Here is a 24,854-nt window from a genome sequence, read left to right as displayed (position 1 = left end):
GATATTTCAAAAATAGTCAAATTTCGATGTTAATTTTGGCCAAAAACCAACTTGAACTAACCTCACCTACACTTTCAAATTTCAGCAACACAGCAAATTCAATGGCATCAAACAACAAAACTAGTATATTGAAACACTGTTCCCCAGTTAATCAAACTGCAATAAAACTACATTATGCATCTGCGTACCTTAATTCTTCCTGCTCCAAAAAACACTCAAAACCATCGTCAGCTTCCATTGTTGATATTTCCTCCACCAGTAATTCCAGTACAAAATATATCTGTTGGCAACTGGGGTGAGAATGATCTTCTGCAATGAAAGCATGAACGTTATTTTTGACTTCAATCCAACTCCAACCAGGGACTTTCTTAACTCCTCTTTCCTTCATTAGCCTTTTCACTTTGGCCTTTTCTTCCCATCTCATTAGATTTCCATACATGTTTGAGAGGAGAACATAAGTGCAGTGCTCTTCAGGCTCCATCTCTAGCAGATGGCTTGCAACCTGACAAGCTAATTCAATGTTTCCACAAGAACGGCAGGCACCCAGGAAAGTCTTCCACACCATGGCGTCGGGTTTGAATGGCATTTCTTCTATTAAGGCTTTGGCTTCCTCGAGATGGCCAGAACGGCCGAATAGATCAACTGCACAAGCATAGTTCTCCATCCGTGGAGGAATGCCGTAATCAGATTCCATGCTCCTCAAGAATTTTCGGCCCTGTTCGATTAAACCGATATGGCTACAGGCAGTTAGGACGGCGACGAAGGTAATGTGATCCATTTTCACCTTCTTCTCTTCCATTAGGAAGAAGAGGTCTAATGCAACATTGCACTGTCCATGTTGTGCATAACCAAACATGAGTGCATTCCAAGTGATTGAAGAGTTCTTTGAAGCCTCTTCAAATGTTTTTCTAGCATCTTCAATAATCCCACACTTGGAATACATGAAGATTAATGAACTCGCGACGAACTCGTTGGACTCCAAACCGTACTTGAGTGCCAAGACATGAATCTGTTGTCCCAACTGAAAGGTAGCCAAATATGAGGATGATCTGAGAACAGCAGAAAATGAATAGTGATCGATGTCCATTTCTGCCGATCTCATATTCAGAAAGAACTTTACCGCATCTTCGCCCAACCCTGTTTGCGAGAGTCCAGTCAAGATCGAGTTCCAAGACACACGGTCCTTGGACTCTAAGGATTCAAATATATACAGGGCTTCTATCATGGATCCACTGTCGGATTTAAGATACATAGATATCAATGCATTTGAAATTGGCACTGATTGTTCTAATCCCCTCTTTATCACCAACCCATGTAAGGATTTCCCATTATTGCTGAGCTCTTCGTCGAAACAAGCACTAATAATGCTTGTGTAAGAATACAAATCTGGTTCGAAACCATGTTCTTGCATGTCAATCAAGAGTTTAAAGGCAAGATCTTCCTTCCTATGCATCAGATAAGCAGTTAACATGGAGTTCCATGTCACCAAATCCCGGATGCCTGCTGAACAATCGAAAATCCTTTCAGCATCATCAAGGGATCCACATTCTGAATAAGAAGTGATCAAGGCATTACACATTGTATTAACAGATGCCAATCCATGTTTCATCACTTTTCCATGGATCTGCCTTGTTAAGACAAAGAAGTCGGCATCATCAAGCAAAGGCAAAAGAGGAGCAAATGTGCCATCATCAACCTTCTCACCTTCTTGCTCCATACAATCCAACAACCAAAATGCGGTTTTGCAGTCGCCTGTTTGAGCATATCCTGCAATCATTGCATTCCACGAAACAGCATTCTGTTTTGAAATGCTCAAGAACGACAAATATGCATCCTCAAGTCTCTCACATTTTGCATACATGTCCAGAAGAGCACTCCCTGCATATACATTTTCAGCATAACCCATCTTAATGACCATAGAATGTATCTGCTGACCCAAATCAAGCACACCAGCACAAGCAATGCCCTTAAGCATGCTTCCAAAAGTATACTCATCCAGCCCAAAACCACACCTTCTCATCCATTTAAGATCATCCCACGAAGTCTCCAAGTTTCCACAGTTTATATGCCCTGCGATCATCGTATTCCAAGACACTGAGTCTCTGTGGGGCATTTCGTCGAACAGTTCCTCCGCGAGTCGTAACTCTTTGCATTTTGAATACCCATTTAGGATATTGTTGCAAGTGTAAACGTCCGCGATGGTACCCAATTTGATAGCCTGGGAATGGTTTAACAAAAGCTGGGACAAAGCCCGAAACGATGTCCCAACTGCCGATTCCAGTGACCTCATTCATGGGTAGCCCAACTTTCTTTTCCAGCAGGCAAAAAACAGAGCGTAATTGAATCAAACCAGAATACTTCAAATAACGGTGAAGGTGGTAACTGAAAGGGAATGATAGCAGAAATGGAAACGCCACAAATACTGTAATTAAGGAATTCTGAAGGATCAAGTAGAAAGTTGATTTTGGGGAGAAAAAAAAAAGAGTTTTAGGAATCCATGAATCTATTTGATACGTTCATAATCGGTTAATCGGTCGGGGATTTAAATAATTATTTAACCTAAATACTAAATTGTAACATTACCAACCCCATGAAGATCTTAAAAATTGTTTTCAATCATTTAAAATAAAAAAAAAAAATTTCTAACTATAGTTTTTTCATGTTCTTGATAGGTTTTTTTTTTTTTCTAATAAGCAGAGACAATCCAAGCTATTCTTCATTTTCAGAAAGTCTAAAAATATTTCCAATATATTGTATGAATATCAATAAAATATAAAAACTGACAACAAAAATATCATATAAAGAAGTGTGGAATACTCACTTACTAACCCAAATAATTTGTGCATTTATCAACATTTCTATAAACTTGAGCCTTTAACATTCTCATTGTCAATATATCAATATTCCAAATCGTTGTTAGGAACATCCATTTGGAAGTTTACTGATAAATTTTCCACCAGTATTGAATATCATAAGCTTTAGACCTTAGCTTGTAATTCATTTCATGAATAATTTTAAGAGCATAGGACAATTATTGACAATGGAAATTCTCTAATCTGCATGACACTTGAAAATCTCTCGCTCGAAAAAAAGCTAAAATGGTCAATCTTCATTCATTGTGGCAGATTTTGGAAGCATTGCCATGATACAAGGTTAATGTAATTCAGCTTTGGTTCCAGCATCTTCAGGTTCTGCAGTTTCTTCTTCCAAATCATCATCATCAATATCGTCAATCGGAATGTCTTCACGATCAACGAACAAACCTGCATCCATAAATATTACAGAAAAATTACCATTCTGCTATTAGGAAAAATGTAAATGTACAACGTATGTGCATCAATACACCAAAATCAGTGAGCAATACTACAGATCTCAGAGAGGTGAAACAAATCCGTACTATTCTGCTAATAGAAATAGATCCAAATAAACAGACGGACTTCAATCGAAAATAATCAAACCTAAATGATAATTACAAAACTGTTTAGTAATCGAATCCCATAAAGAGGTATTAAGCCAAACAATTTCTTACCCCTCTTCTCAAGACCTCTCCACCCTCTAAAAATTTACCATTCCTCCCCAGCCATATACCCCACAAAATAAAAATGAAAATTCTGCTAATAGATACCCCACAAAATAACATTTTTGGATTCCTTTTGAGGGGCTGGTTTTTTGTCCATAAAAAAAAAGAAGCTGCTAATAGAAAATCTCAAAGAAGAAAATTCACCGTCCAATAAAATCATACTCAAGAGTTCTAGTTTTTATTCACTCAGAACCACGATCAGTGAACGCCTATCAGTAACAGAACTACTTGTTCTAAGCTATCAAGGAGCAAATAAACATCATAAGGTAAACAGTTTACCACTATCTGAGAAAGGAATAGAACTCCCAGATGGTTCAGCAGGTACTGACATGTCATCAAGAAGATAAGGGAGTTCGAGAAACTTCAGCAAAGACTCAGTCTGAGGATTTCGGGGATATCCTGTCATACAGTCTATCCATCAATACCTTAAGAATTGAAAACCACCCTCCCTGGTACTAATACAGTGAACTAGAAAAAGAACACAAGATCTAAGTTCATTCTACTTACACAGATATATTTTTTTTTTGGATCAGAATACTTACACAGATATAACTCGATTGAAAAAATTATTTGAATTACCAGCAAGCGGACTACTGGAGACAGATCTTGTTGGATCATAACAAGGAACAGTCTGAACGAATTCAAAGGGTTTTGTTCCTCTTTCTTCCAACTTGCTATGGACCCATTGTCGACAATCTTGCATTTGAAGTTGTACACCTCTGATATTACAAAATGGAGAGTTACAACTCATACTGTCAATAGCCCACAAATGAGAATGGGGGGTCATAATGTCCAATAAAATCTTCATAAAGAGTTATTGTAAATGCTTACGCACCCATAATTTGCATTTCTGGCCGTCAATGGGAAGATTGCATTGTACCTTCGTGTTATTGCCAACCATTCTTCATCATAATGAATCTCATAAGGTCCAGGTTCTGTTTCAATCTCAAAAACCTAAAAAACCACAAGCACACAGTTAAAGGCTTGAAATCATCAGCATCTAGCAAAATCCAAAAAAGGACCTTATGGAGAACTATTAATGAGTTCAAATCAAAATTGAAGTACCTGTAAAAATTTGTGCCTAGGGAGACACTTATCAAGCGCAAGAAATTTTGTCAAAGGGCCACCTTCACCATGTTGCACAAGAGCAGCAAACTTACAGTGCAGGTGGGCTGAAAACCAATAAGGTGGTCTCAACTTTTCCAGCAACTCGGCAGCAGCCTTACTCCCAAGACTTCTTTCCTGAATCTGGCGTTAAAAATTCAACTACACAAGTCATGAACCTCAACAGCATAATCAGGAAAACTTTACTGGTACAAAGGTCAAAATCAGCAAGTAAACATATCAGAAGATGTTGGAACATTTTTTCTGGAGTCTACTTAAGTTCCTCTGGGGACCATTCTAGATAAAAGTCAGATTCCTCAAGGTTCTTTAAAACAATATGTTTAATTTACTTGTGCCTTCTTCATAACTTAAAGCTGAAGCTATGCATGAATCATAATCTATACTAGCTTTCTGGATCCAAATGCTTTGCCTCTGACTTTACAAGAAGTTCTAGTCGTTATAATTCAGGTCCCAGTCCCATCAATTAACCAATTTCAACAACTTCTATGGAATTTAATAGCAATAAAATCCTCTTCTGACCTTCACTTTTGTCCTGTGCTAAGTGTTAATCAAGTTAATTACTAAAATCTTAGAAGGGTAATGTGATTTAAGAGTGATAGGTAGACGTAGCATTAGATCAGGTACTTTTCACATCAACTATGTACAATTCAATCTGACAATGATAACATAGAAGTTCATGTCAGAGGTGGGATGCCCTCAAAATGATAGTAAAATAAACCTTACATCTAAGCTCCAATTAAAAAAAAAAAAAAAATTACATCTATGTCTCAGCAGTTCATATCATGCAGATAATTACTATGGATGCACTTTTAAAGTTGTTGAGTAAGTAGTAACAATATTTTTAGCTACCTCCTTCTCAAAAAAGGGTTTGGACCTAACAAGTTGCTCCCAGTCTCCATAATCAGTGATGCCAACTGGCCAATCATGGGAAAGAAAAATGTCAATGGGTTCCTCAAGTTGCATAAGCTTCTGAACATCATATTCACGGACGTGATAAACAGATCTTATAGTATTCTCATTGTACGGAGGCCTCTCATGGTGACCTGCCCATTACATGTGAAGGAGATTATCCTGCATGCAGCTTAACACATATTGCGGAAAAATAACAGGGCAGCACAAAGATAAAGATACGGAACCATACATTTAAAATACCAACCCTTTTTTAATATGCAAACTTACTCCCAGGAGGAAGGACTTCCTATATTCTAAAAATTTAATGAAGAGCTAGTATGTTACCTGCATATGGATCTACTTCCAAAAGCTTTACCAATAAAAAAGTTCCTCAACAGATAATAAATTGAGAAAGAGTCTCTTCAAAAGCACTCAAGAAACAAAACCCAACCCAAAAAATGAAACCTACTGTAGAAAATGCAACTACTCGTTCTGTGAACTATTACCTCATTCAAGATCATTAATATATACCAGATTCCATGACCAAATATAGCACAAGAAAGGAACAAAAGAAAACCTCGACTGCATGTTAATCAATCCAGATAACTCACTCACTCTGTTTCACGACTACATAAATAACGGATGGAAAATTATTCACCCACCTAAATGATAATTGCGTGCCTTATAAATCCCAGACAGCCCACCAATACGGATATTTCCAAACTTGACTACACCAGCAAAGCCCAAGAAGTAAATATTAGGCGCAGCCCACCCTCCATAGTACCTAAAATAACAATGGGATCCTGATAATTTATGTGCCATGTGCATAAAAGGACACAAAGCCTCAGAAAAACAACAATCAAACGGAAACAAAAAAAAAAAACATGAGAAGCAATTAAAATTGAGGGCGTAGAGACTAGTTTACAAAGATCTCACATAATTGTTCAATAGAATGACAAAGTATCTGAACATCTGAATAGCATGTCGGGAAACTTTATTGCAAATTATTAATTTTACTTTTTTTTTATACTATCCGTGAGTATCCAGACCAGCTTACACGCACCTCATATAATTCTATTGCCAATTATTCAATCGAGATATTTTTCACAATTAAGCGCAGCATTCGAAAAATCAAAAGCTATACGCAAGCGATCCACAACTGTGACTCACTTTTCAGAATCTCTCTTACCCCCAAAATAAAATTTCATAGCTCTACACACCAAGAACACAAACAACCGAAGCACTCATGGAGACCCGTTAAGATATAACACAAGTTAAGCTCAAGTAACTCACAATTCCCACAGATAATTAGACGCTTCGTGATTTCCACCAATGAAAATAGTAGGATAGGGAGCGACTTCAGCTCCAGAGTAATACTTCCAGAAGGAGTTCATGGACCGATATTTCGGGGGCACATTTAAGCTCTTCAGATCGTTTTCATTTCTAACAGCCTAAATAGCGCAGAAAATTGAAATGATTTTGGGAGTGCAGATACTTGAAAATAGAAAAGATTAGGGGAAATGCGATGCAAGTCCAAGTGAAGGAAAGAAGTACCTGAAAGTCGCCACAGCAGAGAAGAAGGTCGATTTTAATGCCTTGAACTTTCTCTATGTGTTGGAGAGTTTTGTAGACATTGTCGAGGTCGCCGTGCATGCAACCTTCCACTGCAATCCTCATGCTGCTGCTGCTGCTTCTTCGTCTTCGCGGGAGAGGCGGTTCCGAGGAAATTTCTTGAATTTGAAAGCAACTTTTTGTGAAATGCTTCAGTTCATTTCATTTCATACGCCCCCTTAAACCCTCTATTTTTCTTCTCCAAAGGCAAGCAACAAAGGTTCCAAAATAACAGCAAAATACAGTTAAAAACACACATACGTCACAGTGAGTTCAAAATATTACAAATATATAGCTTATTTCAAAATTATTCTAGAACCACTGATTTTAGTGAAAGAGATTTAACCCTAATTAATTTTGTAAAAGATATTTTTATATAATTATTTTAATATTTACTTAATATTTTTTTATATAATTAAAAATAATTTTAAATAATTAATATTTAAAGTTTAACTTATTCCCCTTATAAAATTACCAAAGTGTTTCCATTTTTCAAAAACAAAATCCTCTCTCACCTTAAACTTCACGCTCCTTTTTTAATTCGAGCAATCAATTACAAATCTAACGTATAAAAAATCTATAAAAAAATGCTTTAAATTACATCATGAAATGATTAAATATTAAATCATTTAATATGAAAAATCGAATTTAATTACCAAATTTATGGCAAGCAGGAGGGAAGAAGAGGTTGGATGAGGAGAGAGGAGAAAAAATGAAATTAAAAAAAAAATCCATGTAAACCCAAATTAATATAAAACTAACAAAAATTATGATCACATTTACATTTACCTCTGTTTGGAACCTCCGATCTGAAGAATTATTTGTATAGATAAAGGAAGATGAATTTAAAATCATAAATGATTTCAAATTCTGTTTTTGGTTAAAATATTTTATGTTCTAAATAGATGATTGCGAGGATTTTAGGTTTAAACGTTTCGATTTTGTAATATCTATCGTATATAACCTCCTTGTTTTGTAATCCTAAACCAAATTAGTTTCAAGTTTTGATTTATTTTTTTAGTTCTAGTAACTATAAACCGACTCTCCTTACCTTTTTTTTTTTTGATCACGTTGATTTTCTATTTTGTTTTTGGCGTATTTAATTTTTCTTATATGTCAATATTGTTAAGATCTTATATGTTTATTATAAATAACTATGATAAAAAAACACATTACTACAAATAAATTAAAATTGTTTGATTTTAAGTTTTTTTTTTTTAATATTGAAGACATTTACAATTTTTTTTAGTTTAGTTTATAAAATAAATGTGACATTGAAAATTTTTAATTAAATTATTTATGTATTACGCAGTTAAAATTATTAGTTTATATAAAATATTATATTATAAATAGTGCAAAATATTTAGGGCATAATAGTAAAATGTTATATTTTCTTTTTATTTCTCTTGAAGATCATCGTGTCGAGCTCCACATATCCTGTGATCGATTACATAAAAGATGAGATCAGTAAATGGAAATTAACTGAAATTTTATCTTAGATCGCCAATATTGTACCAATCAATATAGCTATCCTTCTTCTGACGTAGCAACGCAATTTCACAATCAGTATCGAAATGAAGTACTAAATAATTAATTTCTTCTTTTCTTGGTGCTGATTGTGATCTCAACTATACCAGACTTCTCACAAGAAAAATAAAGGAAAAAAATACTCAAAACAGTCTATATGTAAATCTTACATTAAAACCTAATTTAAAAAAAAAAATCACTGGAATAAATCACCCTTCAGGAGATTGAACATTCTATTTTTAAATAAAAGTAATTCTAACCATGTCAAAATCACTCCAAACATATCTTAAATTAATTTTTCTTTTTTTTCCTCAAAGAACGCTCTGCCCCTTTTTTTAAGTATATTTTTCAAATACAAAACAATGGATCTACCGTGCACGTACAAGGGCAAAATTACGAATAGCATATAAATGGAACAAAAGTTGGAACTATAACTATAACAATTAACAAGTTATACCATACTTCAGGTTTCAGAATTATGAATAATGGTCAGCCTGTCACCTGCATACACTAAATCTAGAATTCTATCATCTGAAAAGTGATAAATAGGGATCCACCTCAATAATTAACGTGGAGAAGAAGCAGTTTCAGAGAGTGAAATGAATCTTCTACCAAGTGGAGCTATCATTATACAATAACATCATATGAAATCCTAAAACTTCAACCATCTTTTTTCCTTTTCTCTGCTGGTGACTGCATTGGAGGCAGAAGCATGAGCTGCCTCTGCCTCGACCAAAGCTTTGCGAGTCTCGATCAGCTTTCTTGAGGCAGCCTCGTAGACAGCCTTCTCTTTCCTATTTCTGTTCACCATTTCTTCAAGCTTCTCGGCTCGTAGTCGAAGGTCTTTCACCTCATCGTCATATGCAATTAAGGTTCGTCTATCCACCTTCTTCCCATCTTCTGAACCTCTATCTTTCTGTTTCTTCACAGATCCACCATTCAATGCTGCATTATGCATAGCAAGGTGGTTGTTGATAAGATTAAATACATCAGGTCTTGACTCGTCTTCCTCTTTAGCTGCCCGGGCTGATGCAGCAAACTTTTTCTCACGGTTCCTCTTACCGCCTCTGCTTCGTTTCTTACCTATATTCTCGTCATTACTATTGCTATTATGCTCTTTCTGAGACTCCAGAGCATGATCAAGAGATTGCTTCGCTGGAAGCACTTTGACAGGAATAGGATTTAGCATCCCCTGCCCAGACGCGCCCAAACCCATTCCTTCACGATAGCCCATATTAGCCATCATCTTGGAAGCAATTCCCCGGGTATGGTTCTCCCATTTAGCAAATATGGAGGTCTCCGTCTGGATGCCCCTCTGCTGGGTAGAGCTTTCTAGAAATCCCAAACCCTGCAAACCATCCTCTTCATAATCACTTGAATCAGACCGTTCCAAGCTGGAGTCACTTTCCTCTTCATCGCTAATTTGAGCATATTCAGACAATGCTATGTCCTCTGGCCCAAGATTTTGAGAGGATCCATCATCTTTGAAAACAACTTGTGCAACTTGAAGAGCATCATCCCAAGATTCAAGTTCGGCATGCCTCCAAATGCCATTCCTAGACGACAGAGCCCAGATACGAGACCCTGCCAGTGACTGGTTCCAAACTGTTGGCACATATTTCCTAATGGAGGTTAAAGGGATATCAACTCCTGCACATTAAGAACTCTTTCAGCTAATTGAGAATAGCAGCATAGCTATTGCCTAATACAAAGGAAAAAACCATTCTCCAAAACGGTGAATAAAAAACTAGGGTAGTTAAATAATTTGTTTTTTTATTCTTTGTATTTTTTGAGACATTAAGTTCAATTTAAATACAATTGAAAAAGTAAATCAAGCAGAAATAAATTCGTGATCATGGCATTATTGGAACTGAGGTAAGATACAATAAATATTTTTCAAACATGTTAAGGGCAAGACTACCTTGTGTCACATAATGCGTAATCATAGAATGTATCATGCAAGGAATTTACACGTATAGACAGCAGCATTGAGGGGGAGTCCTAGAGGCTAGAAGTTAGATCTTTGCAAGCATCTGGCAATGCATAAAAATTAGGAAATTTTTTCAAAGAGATTTAGGAAAATAGAAAAATCCATGGCAGTTTCTCTTTCCTCTCTTGCTCTCTTAGGTGAAATAGCTTTAGTTCACAGTTCTGTGACATGTTTTTCTCCAGTGCAACCTTCATTTTCTCTAGTTCTAGGATTGAGGATCTAGTTCCCCACTACCTCTTGCATTATTCTTCTTCTTCTTCTTCTTCTTCTTCTTCTTCTTCTTTTTTTTTTTTTAACAAGAAACAAATTTTCATTGATATATGAAAAAGGAATCTTGCATTCTTCTTTTTAATAACAATAAGGGAGTTTCTCATCTCGAGGTAGGGTTAGAAGTAATGGTTATTGCAGAAGATCTAAGATCTTCTCCCCTTCTCTATTAGTAATAAAATGATTAAAGACTCTACAACACAAAAACTGAACAGAACCAGATTTCTTTTTCATACTGGACTCCTACGAAGGAAAACTTTTAACCAAATCAAGATCTTCATCATTATTTTCATTCTGCAACTTCCTTTAGTAAATAGAGTTCATCTCAAGATAAGTATTGCTCGTGGGAATAACCACTGAAAGTTTGAAACAAGAGGAAGGCTTTACTTAATGAGTTGTTGGATCTACATGGTCCATGTGAAAGAGTACGACATACCATGCGATAAGCGGCAGCTAGTGCCAAACCGACATCTTTGTTGTAAGAAGAACTTGCATATCTGCACTTTGGTGTTGTTATGTAACATTAGTATCATGATGTGAGAAAAACCATAGTGATTGCTCAATAATCTTGGTGATCAAAATCTGTCATTGCTAACACTTATCAAAACTCATCTAGTAAGTACTCTTAAAAACTGATTCTCGGTATAGGTAAGAAGCTAGTTGCATTCCCTTGCAATACCAAAGACAACCACAACCATACAGAAGATACAATACACATGCTTAATTCAAGTCTAAATAATATGTGCACAAACACTTCAGAAGAAATAAATCACAAGATAACTTGGTGGTGAAGTAATAAAACAGTTCCAGAAAAGCCGAAATATAGAGCCCCGGACTACTTACCAGCAAATTCTCAGTCGTAGGAGTGAGGAAAGAAATTTTCGCAGAATTAGAACCATCCAATCCAACAATTTCACCATCATACCAACGTCCATCGGTATGCCTGAATCTGCATTTTGATCCAACGATGAAACTTTGGTCCTCTAGAGGTTCAGGCTCGACATCCGTAGGATCAAGAGGCTCCACCCGAACATCCTCCGCGTTACTATCACAACCACGCAACACCGAATCTGCCTCTCGCAACAACCTAGCACGCTTAAGGTGAAGAAGCCCTTCCTCGGCATCTTTAATTGCTTGGACAAGCTCCTCATGAACCTTGACATTAAACAGATGACATTTCAGCAAAAGCAACGACCGGAAGTTTCCAAAAGTTCTAAAATTACGTAATCGAAATAAAAGAGAAGCCAAAACTGAATTCGTGCATTCCTCTTCTAATTTTTTCTCCGTAGCCAAACGGAAATTCATAGAAGATGAAGTAACGTACCGCAAGAAGCTCGAGATTGGAGGCGTCGGAGGCTAGGGCATCCTGTAAGGCGGCGAGAGAGTCTTTTTGCTCGTGCAATTGAACCTCCAGCTGCAGCTCCAGAAGTCTCTCTTCGTCGCTCGCCATTGCCCCCTATCGCGAGATTGAATGATCTTCTGTGTGGGAGAGATGAAGAGAGCGGCATTACTGGAACCAAATCGCAGCGCCAAGGCTCGACCCAGTGCTCAATTCGCTGCGCTTCGTCGTTTCTGGACTCTCTGAATAACGGATCATAGCGTGGGCCGCACAGAATGTAATATTAGCCCATTGCACTTTTTTTTATTTTGGATATATGCTAAAAAAATAAGCTAAATTCTAAAGGCAAAAATCGGAAATTATATTTGCTTTTTGAAAAATGATAGCTTGATTTAGAATTAAGAGCCTAATTTCATGGACTAAAGTAGTGTAGTGTTTGGAGTCAAATAGGTCAGTGGTGATTGACATATATCAGATTGTGAGTTCGATTTCTTATCATATATATTGTACTAAAAAAATGTAGCTAAAATATTTAGTAATAAATCATTGTTTTCATGGGTTCTCATTTTTATTGTAGGATCCCATCAAATCAAAATCATCTACAATATACAATAATGTGGAGACGAGGAAATTGAACCTTCAACTTCAAAATAAAATGAGCAAGATGCCTTGATCACTAAACCAACTTTGTTGGCACTTCATGTATTATATTTACATGTACGTGGCGTTCTATCTCCTTAACGCTCTGGTTTAAAGCCTAATTGTCAACAAAATCGTTGCTCCAACCATTTCAAACACATTACACACGAGAAGGACAAAGTAATGTGCTACAATTTCAACAATAACCATTAAAAAACAGCCCATAACAAAGTCGTTCGAGTTTTAAATTTTTATCAACGTTTTCATATGTCTATGAATTCGACATTAACACAAGGAGTGAATCAACATTTACATAACATCGCAAATGATCGATGATTAATTAAAAAAATATCAACAAATATCAGTAACGTAGACACGATATGAATAATGAGAATTTCAAACTTATTTAAAAATAGTGAAAAGCTTATTTGTAATTTAAAATATTTTTATAATTTTATTTTATTTTTATGATTTTTCTAAAAATATTCATCAACATTTATATTTACATTAACATTTTTACCAAATAACCAGCGAGGGTCGAGAAAATATATGTTTGCTTCAAGGGATAGAGGATTGAACTTATTGCATTAAATAAACGAGCAAAAAAATCTTAACAATTTAGTTAAAGTTCATCTTGGCATCATCCAATTCCAAATACTTTTATAAAAAATTAACATAAAAAAAAAAACTTTACATTATTATAATCATCCACTATCCACTTAACTATTTACAACTTATTATATGATTTGGTCAAAAACCTTAATTATATCACATATGGTTAAATAGTAATAAAAAGTTGACATAACCTTTGTCAAAATTGATACGGGTGTCCTTTTTCATAATAAATTCAAATGTCACATTAACTTTTACGTCACATCGCATCAACTATTAATTTGGTCTTTTTTTTTTATTTTATAACTTTTTCCTTGAATTCCTAAAACTTCTAAATATCATGTTTTTTCTTTATTTATTTGAATGTAATTAAAGTTTAATTTTAAGCTATAAACAAAAACTTAACTAGGCTCGTTTTTTTTTAATTTGAAAGAAAATATGTTCTTATTTTGTTTTATTTTTTAGTACCAGATATTGAGGAGGGGATTCGAACTCACCACCTTTTAAAGATATATATCAATTACTACTGAGCTATGCTCGTTTTGACGGCTCTTATTTGATTTGTTCGCTTAATGAGTTAAAATGTATATAGAAAATTGCTTAAATTATCTTCAGTAGGTCAGATATTGGATTTTGAAATTGATTTTAGATGTTTTTTATTGAATGATTAATGTAAAATCAATGAGAAATATCAAAATATTAAATAATATTAATGAGAGCTAAAGAGTTGCCAATGGACAGTTAGAGATTTGGACGGTGAGATTTGAAGGGGGAAGCCGTGGCTTTTACAAGTTTACAACATATCATATATTATTCATGTGTACCACATGGGCTGCACTATTTTTTTTTCTTTTTGTCTTACGGAAAGGAAAATCACATGTTTTTTTCCTTTTTTTTTCTTCTTGTTTTGAAGTTGAACTTTTTACTATTAAAATAATAATGCAAAACTTGTCTTCAAATATTTTCATCATTAAAAAAAAATTATATTAAATTCAACTACCATAAGTTCGATTTGCAATCACGGTACACAAATGAAAAGAAATAGAAAACCAATAATTATATAACCAGGATATTAAAAGCATACGAGTATGATGAATGTCAAATATTATGGAGACAATTTTTTCTTTCTTATATCATATGTTAGTGCATCCACAAAAGAGGAAGTCGCAGTACATCTTGATGAGTAGGTGTAGCTAATTGGAATGCAAGTGTAACATAGGTGAGAGAAGAAAGTTGTCAGGGAGGAAGCTAAACTAGTCTATTAAGCACATATTAAGCAAATATGCGCCAAAAATCACGACTAGATGCTAGACATAAACTCTACTCGACTCTAGTTCAATATTTGAATTGTATCTATTTTAAAAATTAGAAACCACAATAGAGTAGACCTGAAAGTTTAGAAGCGAAGCAACTAATTGATATTTAAATCTAGAAGAAAAATGTTAAATTATAAGTTAGTCATTTGATTTCTAGAGTCGTGCCTAATAAATTTTTAAACTAAAAAAATGTTTAATAACCCTTCAAAACCTCGTTTATTTCAAGGGTATGAGAAGCAAAATTTTCATTGTTTTTCACAAAGTTTATTAGATGATAGTAATGTAATCGTGCAACCCACGTGCTCTTTAAAATAGTATAATCTCATTCTTCCGAAGGTCACTCAAATCAAGACTACTCCAAGTCATGAATGCTTAACTTTCTCTCTTGGTAATATTCAAATGTTATATCGGTTTATTCATATACCCCTCATTTCTATCGGTGGTAATAACAATAAAATTTAATAATATTTGTATTAAATGAGAGTTGTTCTATAAAGTATCTATATATATATATATATATTATGTAATTTTATTTTAATTATTAAAAAATAATTTAAAATTTATTATTATTTTAACAATTTCTTATTATAGGTTACAAATAAGAAAGGTATACTATCAATTGTCTTATTATGATTTCCGACAATTTTGAATCAACATCAAAACATTTCTAATTTCGTATCTAGAAAATTTTTAGTAAACAAAAATTTTTGTTTCAACTATTCTCATTTCAATTGCGTGTGAGTCAGCAAGCCGAAGTGTTGACCCCAAGTCCCTTAACTTTCATATCAATAAATTGATTTTAAAAAAATATCTAATTAGTTTTTTTTTAAAAAAAAATATCTAATTAATTAATGATCTATTCAACATCAAATTAAAACTTAAAACACTATATTTCAATGTTAAGAAACTATTGGTGTAAATTGCAAAAATTATGTATGATAGTTGTTACAATTATACCCCAAACTTTCAATTGTAAAAATTAAACCCTCAAATATTTATAATTGAAAAACTTAGACCCCTAAACTTTAATAGTAAAAATTAAATCCTTAAATTCTCGTACATGATAAAATTGCACCATCTGAATTAATAGTTAAAATTAAATCCTATAATTAAAAAAACGTATCTATTTGACATTTCCTTCCACCAATTTTATGTTTAAATTATTCTTCATCTTCATTGACGATGAAATGATTTACTTGCACTTGGGTGGTTCCAACGTTGCACTACTCGGATTTTTGGGTTCAACTCATATCTCTAAAAATATTTTCTGTTTGTTTCTAGAGGAAAGTCTCTCTTCTGCACTTCTTATAAATTTTCTAACAATAATCTCTATTTTCCTAGTGGGTGGAAGGAATTGTAAAATATATTTTTTTTCCTATTAAACATATTTGTGAAAGTTTAAGATTTAATTTTGATCTTGAAAGTTTAAGGATGTAAGTTTTTTATTAATGATAGTCGAGGGTTTAAATTATGCCATTAAAAGTTTAGTTTGAGGGTTTTTGCAATTTACCCAAACTATTAAATACAAAATTTAAATGGGGAAATTAAAAGTTTGCATAGGTTTTTATATGGTCGGAGAATCCAATGATCGAATGCTTCTTCATCGGCCCCAACCATTTGCCTGTGCAAGAGAATAGAGAGTTAGGCGGAACATCATTTTTGTATTGAATTTCACGCGTCGCCAGTGACCAGTGTGAATCGGCTTGACACGAAAACCTCTTCAAATTCCTCCGTCCAATCCAGTCACGCCCTCATTTTCTTTTGCTTTTCCAAGCTAAACAATGGTGGGTAATCAATATGATGGCTGTAGAGAGAGAGAGAAAAGAAAAAAACATAAGGGAAAAAACGTGGGAATTGGGATAATGGACTTTGAAATTGAATGATATCTCAAAGTAAAATTGTTTGTTTTCAGTTTTTACTTGTTCAAATTTTGTTTTTAGACTTTCCAATTACTTGAATTTGCAAAAAGTAAAAAACTTGGATCAATTTGATTGTCGGGTAAAATGGGGTATTTACAGAATGAAATCAACTTCAACAACACCCCAAAAAATCTATTGCCATTTTTTTGAAGAGAGTTGCGATGGACGGTGGACCAGGAGACGACTAGTGTAAACCCATTGAGTTCGGGTCTTATCGGAGAGCGATTAGGTATCGATTTCCATTTTCAATGGAATGTACTCTTGAAATTGTGAGCTGCGAGCTGCGAAAACTAGGCTCCACTTTGACGCCCAGCGTGGAAAAGGCATAAACTCGGTGCAATGGAGGAATAAAAGGACACATCCACAATCGCCATATTTTGCTACATCCTCTCCTTGTGGCTGTGGAGCAGTCCCAGAAGGTCCCTCTCAGAGAACTTCAATGTCCGTTTGATTTTTACGTTCTAATTCTGAACCATAATCTCCCCCACCATCTCTCTCCCGCATTCTTTTTTTCCTTTTTCTCGTTTTACTTGCGTGGGAGTTCTATTTTGGGTTTTACAGGACACCCATTTCATTTGATCTTCCATGTATCTTACTTAGCTGCAAAACCATGCGTAATCCATCGGCAATAGTCCAGGAAAATGGTTCGGTATTCGATTTCGTTTCTCAATTGGGTTATTTCGCGTTCAGTTCAAGGTTTTTGAACTTGAATTCAGATGGGTGTTCTGGCTCGTCCTCACACTCTTCCTACTTGAACCGGTTTGAGGGTTATCGTTGTGCCAAAAGGCCGCCCAAGTCCGGTGTCTCGTTGAACTTGGGTTCAAGAGGCAGCTCAAGCTTTAGGAGATTTCTGAACGAGTTCAATGGTGTAATAAAGTTCCATTGTGACAGACCCCCACTTGGGTTCGCTTCAGTAGGTGGCGTTTCAGATGAAGCCAATGGGATTAAAGACGACGGCTTCGGTTTATCGCATGATGGCGCAGAGCCATTGAATGGAGTCGGGACTGAGAAACCCAAACGAGTTCTTATTTTGATGAGCGATACTGGTGGGGGTCACCGGGCCTCTGCTGAAGCCATCAAAGCAGCGTTTAATGAAGAGTTTGGGAACGAATATCAGGTTAGTTTTGGTGGGTTTGATGGTGGGAATCGTTTAATTCCTATAGTTTCTGTTGAATTCAAGGACCCAGAATGCAAGTTTAGAATTTTGTACCTTTAATATTCACTTTCTTAACAATCAATTTTGAGAGTTAAGGAAAGCATATTATATCTTTGCTTTATCTGGATCTTTGGAAATGTTCTGCATCTAATGAGAGCACGATTGCAGGTGTTTATAACTGATTTGTGGACGGATCACACTCCTTGGCCGTTCAATCAATTGCCAAGGAGCTATAACTTCTTGGTGAAACATGGTACATTGTGGAAAATGACATACTACGTGACTGCTCCAAAAGTGATTCACCAGTCAAATTTTGCTGCTACTTCAACATTCATAGCTCGGTGAGTTTTTCTGCCCCTCCAACCAACAGTTGCTTTATACATTTTCTTATGATCATTTGAAGGGCTTAAAAATAGGCTGCCGAAGTTTCAATGACTATTTCCTTTGATTGTGGGATTCTGGTTCTTTTGAGTTGTTTGTTCTATCTCATGAGATTTTTCCTCCCAGAGAGGTGGCGAAAGGACTGATGAAATATCGGCCAGATATTATTATCAGTGTACATCCTCTGATGCAGCATGTTCCCCTTCGTATTTTGAGATCGAAGGGCCTCTTGAATAAGATTGTTTTCACCACAGTAATCACGGATTTGAGTACCTGCCATCCTACGTGGTTAGTCTTTCTTTTTGTTATTTTTTATCAATCCCTTATTATACGTGTAGTTTTTATTATCTATTCACTTTTGCTCAGGTTTCACAAGCTTGTAACAAGATGCTACTGCCCGTCTACGGAAGTAGCAAAGAGGGCTTTGAAAGCTGGACTCCAGCCTTCCAAACTAAAGGTTTATGGCCTTCCCGTGCGGCCTTCTTTTGTTAAGCCTGTTCGTCCGAAGGTAGAGTATTGATCTAATAATTTCTTATTTGCATTTAGTGCCTCTCTTCCTCACTTGTCATGTTATTTTTTTATCTAAAGAATCCAACGCCCTCTATTTTAGGACTTGGTGAATTGTTTGTGATTTGCTATGCTGGTTTTTACTAAATATTCCATGATCTCCTAATTGTGTACTAAATGTTTAACTATTTATATCCTCAAGGTATGCCGAATAGAAATCTCTTGTATATTTTCTGCAACCACAGATGGAATGAAATACTTTCTTTATTTACTCTGGAAATTTGCAGTAACTTTTTTCCTTAGGAAACGTAACCAAGTGCTGTTTATGCAACCACAGTGCTGTAACTTCACATCTTTGGTGGTGTTATTCAATATTGGGTGGACTTTTGATGTAATTTTTGAATTAAAGCTTGCTTCTTTAATCGCAGATTGAGTTAAGGAAAGAGTTAGGCATGGATGAGAATCTTCCTGCCGTGTTGCTCATGGGAGGAGGGGAAGGGATGGGTCCTATTGAGGCTACTGCAAAGGCACTAAGCAAAGCGTTGTTCGATGAAAATCACGGAGAGCCAAGAGGCCAAGTTCTTGTGATTTGCGGCCGCAACAAAAAACTAGCTGGCAGGTTGCTTTCACTTGATTGGAAGGTTCCTGTCCAGGTATTGAACTGTCTAAAATCCTCATTTCCGCTTTGATCACTGTTTTGAATACTGCTGTGCTTGTTGTCAAGTTTGCATAATTTTGGATTTTCACATTGTTTTTGCACCTGAACAAAATTTGTTATTTTCGGAAGAGTATTATTGTATCTTAACCAAAGATACATTTCCAGAATAGGCTTAAATATAAAACCATTGAAGACATGAAATTCTTGATTGACGGAATCTACATTATCTTCTCAACTTCTGGGTGAGTTTGACCCACCTTTGACTCTTCTTGCTTTTGACCCCTCATGAGTCATTTAGTGACATTTGGTGGGACATGGAAACCTCAACTCATGCATTAGTTTACTGAAATCACCCATAGGCCATCCTATCATACTTCCTTCTGATAAAAAAGGCGAGCAACCCTTAAATTAAAAAAGGCCCCAAAAGGGGCTTCTCTTTATAGCCATTGAGTAGGTAACCTCGACAGGCCATCTTAATAACTGTTTAGGAATTGGTTTTGACTACCTCATTCTTTCTATGTTATCACTTAATTGTTGACGAGCAAGAAAATGGATGCGCTAGCCGCTAATGTCTTTACACCTTCACTCTAATACTCTAATAAGGGCATATTAGAGTCAAGGCTGTCAAAGTCAGCTAAATGTTATATTTTTTTTTTTTTTCTTTTTTTGGTGCAGACCAATAAGTTTATGATTGACTAGTTTCTAGGATAAATGAATGCTATAATTATTAGCTGAATGATCTATATAAAAAACACCCATTCCTGAATTCATGGACATTCACACAGGAAATTTCTCTAATGTTGTAGGTGAAGGGGTTTGTCACAAAAATGGAGGAATGCATGGGAGCTTGTGATTGCATTATAACAAAGGTAATTTCTAAATGGCTATTATGAATGGATTTTCATGGTGGACGTGCCTATCAATCAACGAGTTTACTTCTACAGGCGGGCCCTGGGACGATTGCCGAAGCCATGATAAGAGGTCTTCCTATAATTCTAAATGACTACATTGCTGGACAGGTTATTTTCTTATTGAATTCTTCAAAGTTCTGTAGATTGGCTGGGTCCATAACTTCATTGCTTAATTTTCCTTATTTATCAATGTAAAAGTTTCTATTGTTCTAGCAGCTTATCTGATAATTAAGGATTCAGATAGCTCGGCTGCTCTTGGTTTTGGAATCCAAATTTCTTTCGTGTAGAGTCCAAGTTGACACAAGCATTACTTAGAACATTAGAACATAAGAACACAGCAATAACCCTATAGAACAATGGATCCTGTTCAAGTAAGATCGTTTGTGGTTATCATACCGTAAAAGAAATACTCCATGTAGCTCATTTTTACATATCGAAACCATCAAACCTACAGGAAACACGCAAATTAGTAATATACAAGTGGAAACTAATGAATTATGATTTGGTAGCGTCATTCACATGCATCATAGATGTTACTTTTCCCATCACAGTCACATTCGTAGCTCAAACTACTTTTTTCCTTTCAGGAAGTGGGGAATGTGCCATATGTCGTCGAAAACGGATGCGGGAAGTTTTCGAAATCTCCAAAAGAGATAGCCAGTATTGTATCGAAATGGTTCGGGCCGAAAGCAGACGAGCTGATGGCCATGTCTCAGAATGCCTTGAGGCTTGCCAGACCTGATGCTGTATTCAAGATTGTTCATGATCTCCATGAACTTGTTAAACAAAGAAGTTTTGTACCACAATATTCCTCTTCCTCCTGCTGATGCAACCCTGAAGTTTTTGGTAGGAGCCTTCTTCTAGCACTGTACTATCAGGAATTCTACTGCCTCCTGAATGAATCCAATCCATATTTAAGTGTTCATTTTGCTGCTTTTTCTTAATTTTATGAGGGGAATATGTAGATCGAGTGAGGTTCACAGTTCAAACCAATTTTTCAGATTTAATATTGAAATTGAAGTTTATGTCAGTCTATTCCTTCCAATAAATGCCTTGTGCAGATGTAATAACTTTCTTTCTGTCTGTTTACTGTGTTTCTTTTCAATGTCTTAGATTACTTTAACTAATTAAAAATACCTTTAAATTTTATTGGTATGAAAAGAAACAGATGCATAAAGTTTCCTTAGTTTGATTCTGAAGAATAATAGAAGAAGTAGTGTTAGTGTATTCTTCAATGCTAAAGAAAAAGATACGATGAAGATTCTGCGTTAAGGATGACGGGAGGCAGCGAAGGTTTTTCGAGAATTTGATATGGATTGAGGGGTATTTTCGTCAAAAGAAGTATATTTTACTTTTTTTTTTTTTCGTCACTGATGGAGTGACTATTCGTATCTTTGGACTTTAGAGATTATTAATACTTTAAACAATTGAACATGTTCGAAAGTTTTAATTTTTATGATTTTATCAAAATGAATATTGAATGGGGCATGTGCCAATTGCCCAATTGCCCTCAAGAAGGGGACCTTTCCAAAATTGCCTTTTTTCTAAGATTACGATTGAAGATAGAAGTGGCTGAATCGATCCTCCATCTCGAGCTACCGTCTCTCGTTCTGATCAATCCCACCTAAAGGTTATGGAGCTTTCACCTCAGCAGCTGATCGCCTACAATGGCACCGACCCGTCGAAGCCCATCTATGTGGCTGTGAAGGGCCGCGTCTTCGACGTCACGACCGGGAGTTCTTTCTACGGCCCCGGCGGCGCTTACGCCATGTTCGCCGGCAAGGACGCGAGCAGAGCTCTGGCCAAGATGACCAAGAACGAGGAGGACATTATCTCTTCGCTCGATGGCCTCTCTGAGAAAGAGATCGGAGTTCTGAACGACTGGGAGAAGAAATTCGAAGCTAAGTACCCTATTGTTGGCCGTGTTGTTTCTTAAAAGATGTAAGATTATGTGGGCAAGTTTATGTGTTTCGCTATGTGTCAATTTCCGAGCAAGATGAGGCGTCGTGTTGCTCAGAAGTCTTTAATGAATTACTGTTTGAAAAAAAAAATGCTCTATCTGTGGAGATGGGATTGTTAAAATGACTGTACATTTGTTGTGTTTCGTCAAATTAGTGTCTTTCTATGGCGGATTGGTACCAATCTGAATTTCTGAACGAAACAAGAACTTGTTTACTTATATAAGCTTTGTTCATCATCGTATGGTTTTTTATGGGTTGAGGCACTGATTCTAGAATAAACTCAGTATGCTGGTGATGGAAAGGACTTCTGTGTATATTGTTCTTATTCTTGATTGTTTTTCTGGTTATTCGTCTAGTTTTCTCTTGTTTTAGAAGTTAAAACTATGTTTCTCTGCGTTTACCTGGAATTTTAGTTTTGGTAAAGATATATGATTGATTCTAATAAACTAAAGTTACCGTTTCTTCAAAGTTTAAGTGTAGCTTTCAAATTCATGGATTGCATACTTTTTGTTTCTTTTGATGGGAAACAAGAATTCAATAGTCTTGGAAGAATTACAAAAGTAGAAGGGAAGATAAGATATTCAACTCAACCGTGTCTAGGATGATCACAAGACAGAGGAAGAAAACTTGGAAAAAGCGTCCAAAAGGAGGCAGTAAAGCAAATGGGACCCAAGTTTTCTTAAGAAACTATCTTCTTCGCAACTAACCTTCCTCTCCCTCGCCAAGTCAAATCTCTGTGAGGATAACAGAAGTCCAAAGAAGGAATTAACAAAATTTTGGTCTTGACTTTGAAGGGGTGCCACATAACATTTTGAGAATGAAGTCTTTAAGACTCTTTGGGAGAACCATCTGGTAATTGAACAGTCCAAGAGCTTCTTCCAACATGGAAAGGGGCACCAAATGAATAAATAATTGACATCCTCCAAAGTACATCTATACTATACCTTCTCTACATCACCCCAGAGACAAGTAGATTTGAAGATTCCTGTCATAGAGTTTATTATTGATTAAGGTTTTTAGGATTGTTCTGTAGGGAGATGAAGAATTCGATCTTCCCACAGGGAACAATTTTACTTTACTTGTGGGTCATGGTGGAGGATTGGTGATGCACAGGTTCAAAATGAAGGTTCAAAGTTTCCAAAAGCCATTTTGTGATATCATTTAGAGGGCACCATGACGAGCCAATTTTTTTTTTCAAAATACAAGACCAATCCTCAGTCTCAAAATCAAAATGGAAGATAAATAAGTGCTTCAAAGTTTCCTCGAAACATAGATAATGAACTTTGAGAGAGATGGTCGAACGAGGATCCCTTATTCTCACTCTGTCTTGGGTATTAAAACTTCTATAGGTAAGAGACCAAAGAGAAAACTTCACCTTTTTTAGCTCTTTCCTTCCCAAACCAGCTTAATCATTGAGGTTCCATTATTCAGCTTGAGGTGGGTGGATTTGCAAGAAAAGAAACCTGAAAGTGAAACTTCCAGATTTCAAGCTCTCACCCTATTAATTCTATCGTCAGGCGTGCTCAACTTTCCACCTCTATCAAACAAGTTTCTTTCTGCCCTAAATGCCACCCTTGATCTTCAGAGTTCCGGCAATCCTAAATCAATTTTGGCAGCCGTAAATGATATCTCGAGGTAGAAAAAATGGTTAGTGATGCTAGCAAGAACTAACTGAGTTGTGAATCTACAACCTTTAGAGATTGAAATATTCTCCAATTTTGCCAATAAGCCATTACTCTGTCAACACTAGGTTCCTGAAAAATGTTTGTGTTAGGGTTACCATTTGACACCCAAGTAGAGGAGGGGTACAATACATGAATGAACCAACACTACACTCGAATGAGAGGGATCTTGAGATCATATAAGCATAGTTAAGAAAGCTTAAAAGAATCGATAATAACTACTTATACCAACAAGGTGCATCTTCCATTTTCGATAGCTCAATGAAAAGAATTCCAAAGTGAAGTAGACTTGACTTAGAGCAATCTTAGGTTGGGTTATCTGAGAATTTTCCTAGAAACATGTGTGTGAGGAGAAAGCATTTTATTTTGGAACGACCCGTGTTAATCGTAAGAATAGTCTTCACTCTTTCAAGCAACCCTAGTCAAGTAGGTAAGGCATCCAGGTCACAGGAGATGCTGGGCCCACTAGGTATCGAATCCAGATTCCAAATTCTGATTTGAATTCTGGGCTTGGGGCATTACATACCACCGAGTGGAATGCCAAGAGAAGAAATAGGCCGGGAATTGCTTTGTTCAATGATGTTGCCACCTTAAGTAACTGGATAAAGTTAAGAACAAGTTTACTGTGAATGTACTTCTTATCTCGAATCTGCACTTCTGCAGTCTGATCTTGATCTTAATTTAAATCTTCTTATGTCCTATCCTTATGGTTATGATGGGTACTCACCTTCCCACTGTAGAATGCACTTAAAAGAGAAAACTGTATGTTGATAAACAAATAT

At 35.8% G+C, this 24,854-nt stretch overlaps 5 protein-coding genes across 10 annotated transcripts; 2 read left to right on the top strand and 3 right to left on the bottom strand.

Moving 5' to 3' along the window:
- Window positions 1-97: 97 nt before the first annotated feature.
- LOC111004641 (Pentatricopeptide repeat (PPR) superfamily protein) lies at window positions 98-2,579 on the bottom strand. The gene has a single exon (XM_022275734.2). It carries the CDS (start codon window positions 2,288-2,290, stop codon window positions 173-175), a length of 2,118 nt encoding a protein of 705 aa, XP_022131426.2. The 5' UTR covers window positions 2,291-2,579; the 3' UTR covers window positions 98-172.
- A 246-nt stretch (window positions 2,580-2,825) lies between these two features.
- DBR1 (debranching enzyme 1) lies at window positions 2,826-7,430 on the bottom strand. Of its 3 annotated transcripts, none has more exons than XM_088127023.1 (9): window positions 7,151-7,429; window positions 6,890-7,047; window positions 6,259-6,380; window positions 5,555-5,619; window positions 4,646-4,828; window positions 4,416-4,534; window positions 4,160-4,299; window positions 3,860-3,979; window positions 2,826-3,263 (listed from the first exon to the last, which is right to left on the bottom strand). In XM_088127023.1, the coding sequence occupies exons 1-9, from the start codon at window positions 7,271-7,273 to the stop codon at window positions 3,154-3,156; spliced, it is 1,140 nt and encodes a 379-aa protein (XP_087983149.1). In that variant the 5' UTR covers window positions 7,274-7,429; the 3' UTR covers window positions 2,826-3,153. The 3 variants fall into 3 exon arrangements, with proteins under 3 accessions (XP_087983149.1, XP_022132215.2, XP_087983148.1); XM_022276523.2 differs by having other exon boundaries at window positions 5,555-5,748; window positions 7,151-7,428; XM_088127022.1 differs by lacking the exon at window positions 3,860-3,979 and having other exon boundaries at window positions 5,555-5,748; window positions 7,151-7,430.
- A 1,715-nt stretch (window positions 7,431-9,145) lies between these two features.
- On the bottom strand, window positions 9,146-12,576 carry LOC111005123 (zinc finger (CCCH-type) family protein / D111/G-patch domain-containing protein). The gene is made up of 4 exons (XM_022276516.2): window positions 12,316-12,576; window positions 11,835-12,146; window positions 11,428-11,488; window positions 9,146-10,384 (listed from the first exon to the last, which is right to left on the bottom strand). Exons 1-4 carry the CDS (start codon window positions 12,439-12,441, stop codon window positions 9,387-9,389), a joined length of 1,497 nt encoding a protein of 498 aa, XP_022132208.2. The 5' UTR covers window positions 12,442-12,576; the 3' UTR covers window positions 9,146-9,386.
- A 4,371-nt stretch (window positions 12,577-16,947) lies between these two features.
- MGD1 (monogalactosyl diacylglycerol synthase 1) lies at window positions 16,948-21,459 on the top strand. 4 transcript variants are annotated; one of them, XM_022275858.2, is made up of 9 exons: window positions 16,950-17,257; window positions 17,378-17,933; window positions 18,141-18,313; window positions 18,480-18,641; window positions 18,720-18,861; window positions 19,289-19,513; window positions 20,325-20,387; window positions 20,463-20,537; window positions 21,017-21,459. In XM_022275858.2, coding segments are annotated over exons 1-9 (1,638 nt in total). In that variant the 5' UTR covers window positions 16,950-17,255; the 3' UTR covers window positions 21,257-21,459. The 4 variants fall into 4 exon arrangements, with proteins under 4 accessions (XP_087983339.1, XP_022131548.1, XP_022131549.1 ...); XM_088127213.1 differs by having other exon boundaries at window positions 16,948-17,235; window positions 18,480-18,861; XM_022275856.2 differs by having other exon boundaries at window positions 16,948-17,257; window positions 18,480-18,861.
- A 459-nt stretch (window positions 21,460-21,918) lies between these two features.
- On the top strand, window positions 21,919-22,641 carry MAPR2 (membrane-associated progesterone binding protein 2). Its single transcript, XM_022275859.2, has one exon. It carries the CDS (start codon window positions 22,063-22,065, stop codon window positions 22,363-22,365), a length of 303 nt encoding a protein of 100 aa, XP_022131551.1. The 5' UTR covers window positions 21,919-22,062; the 3' UTR covers window positions 22,366-22,641.
- Window positions 22,642-24,854: the final 2,213 nt, after the last annotated feature.

This window comes from Momordica charantia, assembly GCF_013281855.1.
Source record: "Momordica charantia cultivar OHB3-1 chromosome 8 unlocalized genomic scaffold, Mcharantia_2.0 BLBB01000008.1, whole genome shotgun sequence".
Lineage (NCBI taxonomy): Eukaryota > Viridiplantae > Streptophyta > Magnoliopsida > Cucurbitales > Cucurbitaceae > Momordica > Momordica charantia.
This window is presented reverse-complemented; position numbering and strand designations above follow the sequence as displayed.

Coding starts and splice junctions, on each gene's coding strand:
- LOC111004641 (XM_022275734.2), bottom strand. CDS start 2,290: ATGAGGTCACTGGAATCGGCAGTTGGGACATCGTTTCGGGCTTTGTCC.
- DBR1 (XM_022276523.2), bottom strand. CDS start 7,273: ATGAGGATTGCAGTGGAAGGTTGCATGCACGGCGACCTCGACAATGTC. Junction 5,749..6,258: donor GGCACGCAATTATCATTTAG/GTGGGTGAATAA, acceptor TGTAATGGGCAG/GTCACCATGAGAGGCCTCCG. Junction 3,980..4,159: donor CTCCAGTAGTCCGCTTGCTG/GTAATTCAAATA, acceptor ACTGTATGACAG/GATATCCCCGAAATCCTCAG.
- LOC111005123 (XM_022276516.2), bottom strand. CDS start 12,441: ATGGCGAGCGACGAAGAGAGACTTCTGGAGCTGCAGCTGGAGGTTCAA. Junction 11,489..11,834: donor CTACGACTGAGAATTTGCTG/GTAAGTAGTCCG, acceptor ACCAAAGTGCAG/ATATGCAAGTTCTTCTTACA. Junction 10,385..11,427: donor TAGCTGCCGCTTATCGCATG/GTATGTCGTACT, acceptor CTTAATGTGCAG/GAGTTGATATCCCTTTAACC.
- MGD1 (XM_022275856.2), top strand. Junction 18,862..19,288: donor TTAAGCCTGTTCGTCCGAAG/GTAGAGTATTGA, acceptor CTTTAATCGCAG/ATTGAGTTAAGGAAAGAGTT. Junction 20,538..21,016: donor ATGACTACATTGCTGGACAG/GTTATTTTCTTA, acceptor TTTTCCTTTCAG/GAAGTGGGGAATGTGCCATA.
- MAPR2 (XM_022275859.2), top strand. CDS start 22,063: ATGGAGCTTTCACCTCAGCAGCTGATCGCCTACAATGGCACCGACCCG.